This window comes from Lutzomyia longipalpis, chromosome 1 (genome assembly GCF_024334085.1).
Source record: "Lutzomyia longipalpis isolate SR_M1_2022 chromosome 1, ASM2433408v1".
NCBI lineage: Eukaryota > Metazoa > Arthropoda > Insecta > Diptera > Psychodidae > Lutzomyia > Lutzomyia longipalpis.
In genome coordinates, this window is record NC_074707.1 from 27,450,760 (window position 1) to 27,461,250 (window position 10,491).

Sequence of the window (10,491 nt, forward strand, 5' to 3'; positions counted from 1 at the left end):
TTTTTGCTGAGAATTCCAGCACTTCACATAGGTAACGAAAAGACATGGAATTGATTGGAAAAGTGTGGGGACAGATTAAATGAGTATTTCAGAGAACAATATTGACTGCTAAAATGCGCGATAAGAACATTCGTTGGAGCTTGTCGTAGAGAGACAAAAATTACACACGAGCCCTGATAACGGTGATAATGGTAGCTATTATTTCAAAAGCCGCGATCACTCAGGAGATGACTTCGTGCTACCTACTTGGGATACCTATATATATTTTTTAGCCCATTCACTGTCGGTCTTGATCAAATTCTTTTGATGAGCAGAGCATACATAATGGAGGAAGTTTGTGCCTAATCTCATGGAAATTATGGTATGTACTACACTTTTCTATGGGATAATTATTTTGTAGATGTAGCTTACCTATGAGAAGCTTGCCTTATGGAGAACTAAAGCGATTGCAGTAAATACATCCTGTAGTAGAACTTTTTGTTGTTTTCAAGAATTTCTTCTGAAATTTCATGCGGGATTTTAAGGATTTCTTGGTTGCTGAATGGCACCGAATTCTGTATATTCTATTGTGATTCGATCACTCAGCTCTAATTTGGTGTGAGCAGTTTTTTTTTAATGAATATTCAAAGGAAATTTTAAAAAAATAGATCTTAGAAAAGTTGGAAGTAAACAAAATCTTGTTTTAGAGTAAAGTTGTCAGAATTTCATTACAATCGATCTACCCGTTTTGTAGGAGTTCACTTGCCACCACTGCCACAAACAGACAGACAGACACATAAATATCAAACTTTTTGGTCGTTTTGCAAAATCTTCTCGATATAATAAAGAAAGGACCGTTTGTCCGATCGCGATGAAATTTGGTACAGAGACTACTGATACCAGGCGGTTTTTACCAACAATATTCATTTTCCCCTCAGAGCCACCCTTCAGGTAGCCCCCATATAAAATTCATGCTTTTTTTGCGAATTTTTGAATTTGGCGCCCTTTTTGGTACATTTTGTTGAAGAGAAAATTAGATGGATGCATTTCACCACTATCTGTCCCCCTCACCCATTCAGTTTTTCGCAATTTTCTCCCGTTTTCCGCCGAATTTTCCGGGGAAATTGTGCTTTTTGTGACCAGGAAAACACTTTAGAATTTTTGGCATCAAAAATTCCAAAAGTCACGAAAATCCATTTCCGGGAAAAAAAAGTGCGTGTAAAATCCCCAACCGTCAAAAATTTCGAATTTTTAATTTCAACCGTCAAAATCTCCGCGGGACCCAAATTTCGCACAGACCGGCTCCCCGGGAATGCGGGAGCACCCATAAGTGCACCAGAAGTTTCAAAAATGGGTTTTATCCCCAAAAATTTGGGAAAATACTAGGAAATCAAGAATTTTGTCAAAATGCAAAAAAAAAATTCGTTAAAGTACAAATTTAGCGCGTCGTAAAAGAAAGAAACATCGAAGAAACATCATGTTTCAACGTTGCTCTTTCGTTGTGGCTTGTTTACAAAAACTCCGTACGACATCCTCGGAAAATCTTACGACATATCTAACAAATATTGGATACATTTTTTGGTGGGTCCTTCAATAAGTTAAAAATACGAAGAAGAAGAAGAAGTAAAAAAATACGTGTGTGGAATTTTATTTGCAAAGAAAAATTATAAAATTGCTAAAATTGTAAGAATGTCGGAACCCAAAAGTGTGAGAGGTGTGTCACGAATTGTGAAGAAGCTTGATGGGGCATTGGAAGCGCAAAATTACTACGAAGCGCATCAGATATATCGATCAATTTACTATCGCTACACAGCCCAGAAAAATTACGAAGAACTTCTAGAGATGCTCTGGAAGGGTGTCCTGTACTTCATAGAATTCAGACAACAGACGATTGTGGCGGATCTGACATCCCTGATTGTGGATGTTCTAGAGAAGACTACACCACGAGCTGACCATGATGAATGGATTAAGAAACTGGGGGATATTCTGAGGGATATTGGGCCTATTGTCGAGAGAGAAGCTCTTCTGGTGAGTTCCACACAGAGATTTCCCTTAGAATGATTATTGCAATGCCCTGTTTTTCCAGACTAAAATCATCAAATGGAGTAGCAGTATAAATACTGGAGGAAAATTAGGGCATCCGATGATGCACAAAATTTTGGGTCAGGTTATGTGGTTTGAGAATAATCTAGAACAAGCAAAACATCACTTTCTCCTATCGAAGGATGGTGAGGAATTAGCCCAGATGCTCGTTCAGATGAGTGTGAGAAAGGCATATCGAGGAGAAATCGACCTAATTATTGCCCAAGCCATCCTCCAACAGCTATGCCTCAAGGAAGCACCTACAGCCCAGAAAACATTCAGCACCTATACTAAACTACATCCAGAAATTTCAGCTGAGCAACCTCCATTTGCACTACCTTTACTCAATTTCTTGGCCTTCCTTCTCAAATTGGCCAAAAGCGGTAAACTAGAGAGCTTCAAAAATCTATGTGACCTCTACAAACGTTCCACTGACCGTGATCCATCCTACGAGAAGTATCTCCAGAAAATTGGTATTCTCTATTTCGGAGCTCCAGCCCCACCGGCACGATCCAATCACGGCCTATTTGGAGATCTCGTCAATCAATTCTTCCAGGGTCTTGAAGATGAGCCCTCATCATCAACTAACGCCACATCCGCTGTTAATGACCTGGACTAATACGTTTCTCTGAATAATGTCTGTATTTGTTTAGAATGCAGCAATGGACAAATATAATTATATGATAAGTCCTAAAACGTTTTAATATTATTCATGTTAACATGTTATCATTTAACCATTCTCAATGGAAAATTTAAACCATCATGATTTTACAATTTTATGACTTTTTAAGTTCCAGAATCATTAAAAATGCTTTAAAAAGCGGATATGATTTTTTTCTTTTTCGATTTTACTTTTTAATCCCAGAAAAACAGCTTGATTGAAAAAAGCACTCTGCCTGAATCTCAGATTTGACCTGACGACCTGCCTGAATTAATTAAAATTTTATGCGATGTAGCTTCACAAAAGGTGAGCTCTGAAATAAATAATTAAGAATTCTTTCAAATTTTTCGCTTATATACTGAAAACCCCATTTTCCTACAATACGCGCACACATACAACACAATTCCGTGCGGAACATGTGAGCAGTAGTAGCATTTTCAAATGTCACATTTTCAGTCGGAGTGATTTCAGTGCTCCTGTTTATTCCGATAAATTAAGTATACGAATCAGTTAATGAAAATGACTCCTGATGATATTGAAGAGAAGGTGAATAAATCTTTCTTGCCTGATAAGGATCTCTACCGTGATACACCAGTTCGTTATTTAGGTAAAGCCAAGAACATCCCATAAAAAAGATTCACGTGTTATGTAATTTTTATGTGCTTTTGTTAATTATTTTATATAAATTTCCAGGATACTCCAATGAGGTGAAAAAGGCTTAAATCTTTATTTTATAAATTATTTAGTTAGGGTAAATTAAATCCTAATATAATGTAGGTGGGAGAAGCTTTTCGGCCACTCATTAAGAAAATCTTTGTGCATCTCTCTTATGGAATTGCTGTGACCTACGTCTGTGCTGATGCTTTTGATAAATCTCACAAAGTTTACAAGGTAGTCTCTATTGTATGCAAAGATTCAGAATCTTCAAAACTAAAATGTGAATAATATTTCAGAGGCCTTCTGGTGGAGGAGCTAAAGCAGCTGCAATAACTGCTGGAGATGTTCTGCTGTGGCAAATGTTGGCATCTGTGATAATTCCTGGATTTACAATTAATCGAATTTGCTGGGGAACAGGGAAACTTCTAAAGATGACCCATCAGAAGGGCGTTATTAAGAAATGGGTACCAACCTTTGTTGGACTAGCTTCAATACCAGGTTACTCAAACAACTTTTTTTTGCCAATCAATTTCGCTTTATTTATAGTGCATATATTTTTACAGCAATTATTCATCCAATTGATAACTTTGTGGATACACTGATGGATAAAACGTATCGTGTGTATATCAAATAATAACTGGATCAATAATTTTCAACTCTGCCAGCAGATTCACTTGAGGGGAACTTTAGCCACCACATCATACATATCGGTGCGACGTTTTCTGAAAACTGGAAGTTGCTCCCGGGCAGAGTCGGCCAAAGCAAAATCTAAAAATTTCATACAAATAGTTTCCGTAAAGTACATTTTATAATTATATACAGAAAATTCGCGCTCTTTTCATCACTTACCGAGATCAGCCTTGATGATCTCCTCCTCTTCACCAGCCTTCTTGATCACCCTAGCCCATGGATCAACGAGCATGGTGTAGCCCCAGTTGACGAAGGGGTTTGTGTAGTCACGTGATGCAGATACCATCGTAACGTAGCTCTGGGTATCGGCAGCACGTGCCCTCTGGTACAATTCCCAATGGAGCTCTCCCGTGTAAATGGGGAAGGCAGCCGGGTATACGAGGAAGTTGCATCCCTCATTTCTGTACACCCTGGCAAACTCATCGAACTCAATGTCGAAGCAAATACCTAGTAAGAGGGATGAAAAAAATACTTTTAGTTAAAAAGAAAAGGAATTTTTTAATTCGTCAATCGAACTGAATGCCGCAATTATGCCGTGTTGTAATTATCTAATAATAGTTCATATTTTCAGAATTTTGTTTGCGATTTTTTTTTTAGAAAAGGCCTCTAAATCTGATTCTGTGAAAGCTACAGCAATAATTAGTTTCTAGAATATTTAAAATCACATTTAGATTTGAAGAAAATGCTCAATTAACTTTTAAGTTCCAAGCAATACTTTTAGAGAAAAAAATATTCTTATAAATTCTAAATATTAAGAATAATTAGAAAGACAAAAAATCTTAAAATGGTCGCTATAGTATAACATGAATAGAATTTATGTAGTGCAATAGTAATCTCATTCCAGTTCGAATTCCTGCAAACGTAAAGTTCAATTTTTGCTCTCATTACGGTGGTTTTGTATATTCGAATGCAAAAAAAAAATGCAACAGTTGCCCATGTTAAACCTAAACCAAAGCACTTTTTTTTAGTCTTACCGAAATAAAAGCCCATGGATTAAGATACCAAAGAATGTGTTTTATACTCACCAATGCCAATCTTTGCTGGACCAATTTCCACAATGGTGAAATTCTTTCCAGGAGTCATTGCCGAAGATTCCTTGAATGTGACCTTCCCAGGGACTTCAATGTCGTAGAGATGAACCTTGCGGTGCTTGGCAAGAAGTTCTCCCTTTGGTCCCCACACAGTGCATGTGTTGTAGAGAGTTTTGGGATTCTGAGGATCACGTTCGGGGTAGGAACCACCAATGATGTAAATACCCAACTCTTTGGCTACAGCTGAGAGGGCTTTGCTGGTGTATCCATCAGGGATAAGTTCGGCATACTTATCGAAGAACTGTGGGCCATAGGGTGAGTTGAACAACTCAGGCAACACTACAAGGATTGGCACACTGGTGCGCTTTTCATCGGCAACAGCAGCACGGATTTTTCCAAGTACGTACTGCACATTCTCCTCCTTTGCATCACCAGCAGTACGGTGTTGGATGAGAATGAGACGAAGATCTATTGAAGAAAATAAAAAAAAATAATAATTAAATAAAACACTCCAAGAATTAGTAATTTAAAAAAATTCTAAGCACACACTTTTGGACATTTTTCTTGGCACTGGTATTGCACTTCAACTTTAGTAACACGTCCCTAGAGCGGTCTGAAAAAGACTGGCAAGGCTGGGATGAGCCCACCGGCTCTTTATACCTTTCACCGCCTCCAATGTGATCCGTTAATCATGTGTCTCGGTGAGATTACTCTGCTGGTCCCCCGGGTCACTTGTTATCTACCGAGGTGATAGTACTATATTCTGACTTAAATTAAAATACGGATTTAATGAGGCATTTTCCTTTCACTTCTCTTTCGTCGAGGAAAAAATCTTAATTAGATTTTTTGTGTGAATAAGTAAACACATTAGAAACTTCTGTGGGTTAACAATGGGGAAAAAGTGGCAAATATTTGCTTGGGTTTTTAGAATTATTTACATACCTCCCAGGCATGACATAGCGGCATTAAGCTACATATAGGAAATATAAAAAGATTAAACCAGTGAAGAAATGTGAATTTTTCAATAAACAATTTTTTTTAAATATAATCTGTATTAAAATATTTTTTTAATTAATTAAAATAAAATATTTATTTAAAAAAATGTTGAAAGAAAAATTTCTTTGTTCAAAATTTTATGTAAAAAAATTTATTGATATAGTTATTATTGAGATCTTCTTTCAGGATTTCCCTTTTTTAGAAAGAAATTTTCAAAAATTCATGTGAAAATCTTAACCCTTAAGAGGAAAATGGAATTGACTTTTAAATTAAATCATTTCACCCTATATGGGTAATTCAGTTTGGAATTCTCTTTCATTCAAAGATCACATAAAAGTTGAAAAATGCTTCGTTCTCGAAAATTTATGAGTTCACCAACGAAAAAAAAGAATGAAAAAGAAACATCTCAGATTATGGAGAACTTTAAACATTACCTCGTAAATAGCTCTTTGCATGGCCTTAAGTACATTGGCGATACGCAGCTTTCCCTAACTGAGAGATGCTTCTTTATAATTGCATTCATTGTGGTATTCCTCCTTTCGGGATACTTTATTTCCAATGTGTGGCAAAAGTGGAGTGAAACACCAATAATAATTGGTCTAAATCCCACAGCAAAATCCATAAGTACAATCCCATTTCCAGCAATTACCATCTGTAATATGAATCAAGCTGATTTACATTATGCTAAAAGTATTGCTAATGGGACTTTAGATGAGGCTCTTTTAGGAAGTATGTGTGGTTCTGAAAGGGATTTCCAATCTAACAATAGCTCTGGCAAGTGGAGGCATTTCAAAAAATTTCTCCTTAGTGCATCACAACCGTGTAGGGATATGCTCCTTATGTGTCGGTTTGCTTCAAAATTAGAACCATGCATGGACATCTTCTGGTCTTCACTCACAGATGATGGACTATGTTGTACTTTTAATACAATTCACCCAGATTTTATGTTTCAAATGGCTTCGTAAGTAACCATTGATGAAGAAAAAACTATGAAATCCTGTATTTTTTAAAAATTAAAAAAATGTTGTAGATCTGGAAGTAAATGGGAAAATGAGGAAATTAACAGTTCAAAAGGAGAGGCCATCGATTGGACACCTGAAAAAGGATACCCCGAAAATACACCATCAAGATCCTTTCCCAGAAGAAGTATTGGTGCTGGATATAATAAAGGACTCACAGTTATATTAAATTGTGACCTTAAGAACTACTACTGCTCCTCTACAAGCAGTTCAGGATTTAAATTCCTCATACATGCCCCAATGGAAACACCAAAGCTTGCTAATTATGGCTTTTTTGTGCCACCTGGTAAAGAGACGAGAGTAGTTGTAACACCAAAGGTCAATGAAGCATCAGATTTAATTCGTAGGTATGAAAAAATTTAATGAAGACAAAATTTTGAATAATAATTCTATGGAGAAAAAATTCCACAGGGTTTCCATTCAGCAGCGTCAATGTGTTTTTGCAAATGAATGGAATCTCTCTTACTTTCGGACTTATACCCAAAAGAACTGCGAAATGGAATGCGAATCAAAAACAATTGCAGAACAATGTGGCTGTATTATGTACTACATGCCTAAAACTGAGGCAGATATTGAAATTTGCAGTCTAAAAGATGTCGAATGTTATGAGAATATTAAGAATGCCATCAAAGGTAATGCCAGCTTTTCCTGCAGTTGCCTTCCGGCATGTCATGAGATTGAGTATGAGCGGAGATTTTCTTCCGGTCCATTGGGAGTTGGGAAGTTTCTTATAAAAGAACGCTTTCTCAATAAATTCGCACCTGAATTTGTGCGGTAAGTGAAAAAATTTTAAATATAAAAATGAATTATCAAAATATTATTTTATCTTTTTTTAGGGAAAATATTGCAGTCGTTCATATTTATTTCGCTTCAAATACCTTTCATAGTTTCACAAAAGGAGAACTAATTGGATTTACAGAATTTCTCTGTAAGTAACCTACGTATACCTATTTTTTTTTTAAATAAATTTTTCATATAAATTTAATAAATTAAATGTAACTTTATCGCTGGAACAGCTAGCACTGGAGGACTTCTAGGACTCTTTATGGGTTTTAGCGTTGTTTCTCTCATTGAAATCTTTTACTATATCTTACTAAAACCACACTGTTTCAAGAGAAATCAACAAATTCACACCACTATTCAAACAATTAATCCTGCTTTTACCTCCTGGAAAAGATCAAACTCCGTATCACCAGTTAGGAGATTTTTCCAAAATAGTTATGTCGGGAAGAATGTTTATCCATATTGCGAATAAGCTGTCGGTGATTAATTTTTCGGTATAATGTAATCAGTTTTATGTAGTAAATATCAATTTAATGCACTCAATCGATTCAATCTTGAGAATGGTTTTTTTTAACTTTTAATAAGTAAAATTGAAGCTTTTTTAGAAGATCTCTCTAAAAAATCAATATAGAAGAAAAAACACGAAAATTTTACAATTTAATATTACCTACCTATCTTTTAGAATAACACAAGTTTTACTTTTGTGACTAATTTTACTAAAATCACAAAAAAATATCAAAACGTACTTTCATATATTTCAAGATTTGTGAAGAAAATAAAAAAATGTACTGGTAAGCTGACCAAGCTTACGAGAGCTGTGTTTCTTTCAGTGTACCAATTTTGTGAGAGCAAACTAGAACGCGAATTTGTTTAAATACGCGCAAATTCGGGAAAAGTTGAAAAGTCATACCCTAAGAAATCTTTAGAAGGCTATATCTCGGGAATGGCTCCATAGATTTTCGAGTTTGAGCTATCGTTGGAAAGGTCTTAACCTCAACTATAATATATAAAAATATGAAGTAAATCGATAATGGCATTTTCGAAAAATTCGAGTTCGAAATTTTCGAAAATTTTGATTTTGACTTTAGCGCCTCTCGCGGTCATTTCTCGAACTTGCAATGTTCTAGACATTTGTAGGGCTTCACGAAACCTTTCATTTGCGCTTGAGTTGATCGAAATCGGACTGGTAGAACCCGAGATATGACATGCCAACTTTGGAAGGCTATATCTCGAGAACGGCGACATAGATTTTCTTCATTTTTGGCATGGAGCTAGATAATATGGTCAGCTATAACATATCAAAAAATGAAGCAAATCGATAATGGCGTTTTCGAGATATTCATCGAAAACTCATTGAAAATTTTGTTTTTGATTTTTGGCCCTCTTGCGGTCACTTTTGAAACTTCGGATGTTCTAGAGAGTTGTAGGGTTTGTTGAGATCTTTCATTTGACCCCGGGTTGATCAAAATCGGTCAAACCGTTTTCGAGTTATGGTCGATTTTCGATGAAAAATTGTGGCGGCCATATTGACTAAACGGCTTGACCGATTTTCGAAAATGAGGTATCGTTGGAAAGCACTTGATGACCCCTACAACATATCAAAATTTCAGCCCTCTAGCTATAATAGCGGTTGAGATATAGCGAAAACAAAATTTTGAGGTTATTCAAAATGGCGGACGGGGTGGTGGGGGGGTGGATTTGACCTCATAATCGGATGTCTTCCGGTCGATATTTAAACTTTGCCGTTTACCGCAAGTCTCTATCTATCACCGTTCTCTCGCAATTAGGCGATAGGTTCCGGCCGGACGGCCGGCCGGACGGACGGCCGGAAAAATTTTTTTTTGGCGCATACGTTTTTTGGAATGTGGGGACCCTAATTCGTGCTCATCCCAAGTTTGAGCCCGATCTGACGACTTTCGATTTTGCTCGGTACACAAAAGCTGTGTCTGAAAGAAACACAGCTAAAATCTATCACTTGTGTTATAACAATTATTTAATTCTGGACAAATCTTGAATTAATAAAGATAACGTATTTTTTTTTCAAGCAAATATCTATTTCTGGGCTATTGTAAAAAATACGAATTCTAAAAAAATTTCTAACCGCGCTGGATAGATATTTTTTGGTAGAGCATTATCAAATTATCATATTTGTTATGCAATGTTAGCATTATTTATATATGTTTGTTGTGTCGCCTATGAGATGCTTCTTAATGCCAAGCTTAATATAAATTAGTCACTGATAGTACGATCTGTTTACTTTCACGCGTATTTATAAGATTGTGTGAATTGCACTATGTTATGGTTATATATAAAAAACTGCGGGCATAAATTTTTTCTCCGCTTTTTTTCAACAACGGACAGGAATATGACAATTTTGAAAATTTTAAACCTTCTAGAATGTCAGTTCTTATCTCTTTATCCATTAATTCTTTAAAATGATTAAGAATGTTACAGAACTACGCGGTTTAAGGACAGTTGCTGTGGATTAGAAGAATGTCTAGTTATCTCTTTTACATCTTGAGCCAACAATAAACATTTTTTTAAAAGCAAATTAACGTACCTACACACATATATTGCGGAACATAATAAATGC

The 10,491-nt window shown here is 36.0% G+C and overlaps 6 protein-coding genes across 9 annotated transcripts in view; 5 read left to right on the top strand and 1 right to left on the bottom strand.

Annotated features, from left to right (window-relative positions):
• LOC129797484 (protocadherin-23) overlaps positions 1–10,491 on the top strand; it is a 953,251-nt gene that overhangs the window by 733,009 nt on the left and 209,751 nt on the right. The window lies entirely within an intron of this gene.
• LOC129797474 (probable cationic amino acid transporter) overlaps positions 1–10,491 on the top strand; it is a 261,906-nt gene that overhangs the window by 41,664 nt on the left and 209,751 nt on the right. The window lies entirely within an intron of this gene.
• On the top strand, positions 1,572–2,886 carry LOC129797667 (Golgi to ER traffic protein 4 homolog). The gene is made up of 2 exons (XM_055840451.1): positions 1,572–2,007; positions 2,066–2,886. Exons 1-2 carry the CDS (start codon positions 1,669–1,671, stop codon positions 2,678–2,680), a joined length of 954 nt encoding a protein of 317 aa, XP_055696426.1. The 5' UTR covers positions 1,572–1,668; the 3' UTR covers positions 2,681–2,886.
• On the top strand, positions 3,141–4,559 carry LOC129797761 (mitochondrial fission process protein 1). Its single transcript, XM_055840601.1, has 5 exons — positions 3,141–3,329; positions 3,416–3,429; positions 3,500–3,613; positions 3,676–3,877; positions 3,943–4,559. The coding sequence occupies exons 1-5, from the start codon at positions 3,236–3,238 to the stop codon at positions 4,011–4,013; spliced, it is 495 nt and encodes a 164-aa protein (XP_055696576.1). The 5' UTR covers positions 3,141–3,235; the 3' UTR covers positions 4,014–4,559.
• Positions 3,892–5,774, bottom strand: LOC129797683 (omega-amidase NIT2-like). Its single transcript, XM_055840480.1, has 4 exons — positions 5,650–5,774; positions 5,095–5,568; positions 4,229–4,516; positions 3,892–4,147 (listed from the first exon to the last, which is right to left on the bottom strand). Exons 1-4 carry the CDS (start codon positions 5,657–5,659, stop codon positions 4,050–4,052), a joined length of 870 nt encoding a protein of 289 aa, XP_055696455.1. The 5' UTR covers positions 5,660–5,774; the 3' UTR covers positions 3,892–4,049.
• LOC129797525 (pickpocket protein 28-like) lies at positions 7,147–8,370 on the top strand. Its single transcript, XM_055840246.1, has 5 exons — positions 7,147–7,248; positions 7,299–7,462; positions 7,527–7,889; positions 7,952–8,043; positions 8,132–8,370. The coding sequence occupies exons 1-5, from the start codon at positions 7,147–7,149 to the stop codon at positions 8,368–8,370; spliced, it is 960 nt and encodes a 319-aa protein (XP_055696221.1).

Coding starts and splice junctions, on each gene's coding strand:
- LOC129797683 (XM_055840480.1), bottom strand. Junction 4,517..5,094: donor TCCAGCAAAGATTGGCATTG/GTGAGTATAAAA, acceptor CCCTCTTACTAG/GTATTTGCTTCGACATTGAG. Junction 4,148..4,228: donor GATCATCAAGGCTGATCTCG/GTAAGTGATGAA, acceptor TGAAATTTTTAG/ATTTTGCTTTGGCCGACTCT.
- LOC129797761 (XM_055840601.1), top strand. CDS start 3,236: ATGAAAATGACTCCTGATGATATTGAAGAGAAGGTGAATAAATCTTTC. Junction 3,614..3,675: donor AATCTCACAAAGTTTACAAG/GTAGTCTCTATT, acceptor ATAATATTTCAG/AGGCCTTCTGGTGGAGGAGC. Junction 3,878..3,942: donor TGGACTAGCTTCAATACCAG/GTTACTCAAACA, acceptor ATATTTTTACAG/CAATTATTCATCCAATTGAT.
- LOC129797667 (XM_055840451.1), top strand. CDS start 1,669: ATGTCGGAACCCAAAAGTGTGAGAGGTGTGTCACGAATTGTGAAGAAG. Junction 2,008..2,065: donor TCGAGAGAGAAGCTCTTCTG/GTGAGTTCCACA, acceptor CTGTTTTTCCAG/ACTAAAATCATCAAATGGAG.
- LOC129797525 (XM_055840246.1), top strand. CDS start 7,147: ATGAGGAAATTAACAGTTCAAAAGGAGAGGCCATCGATTGGACACCTG. Junction 7,463..7,526: donor GCATCAGATTTAATTCGTAG/GTATGAAAAAAT, acceptor AAAATTCCACAG/GGTTTCCATTCAGCAGCGTC. Junction 7,890..7,951: donor TTCGCACCTGAATTTGTGCG/GTAAGTGAAAAA, acceptor ATCTTTTTTTAG/GGAAAATATTGCAGTCGTTC.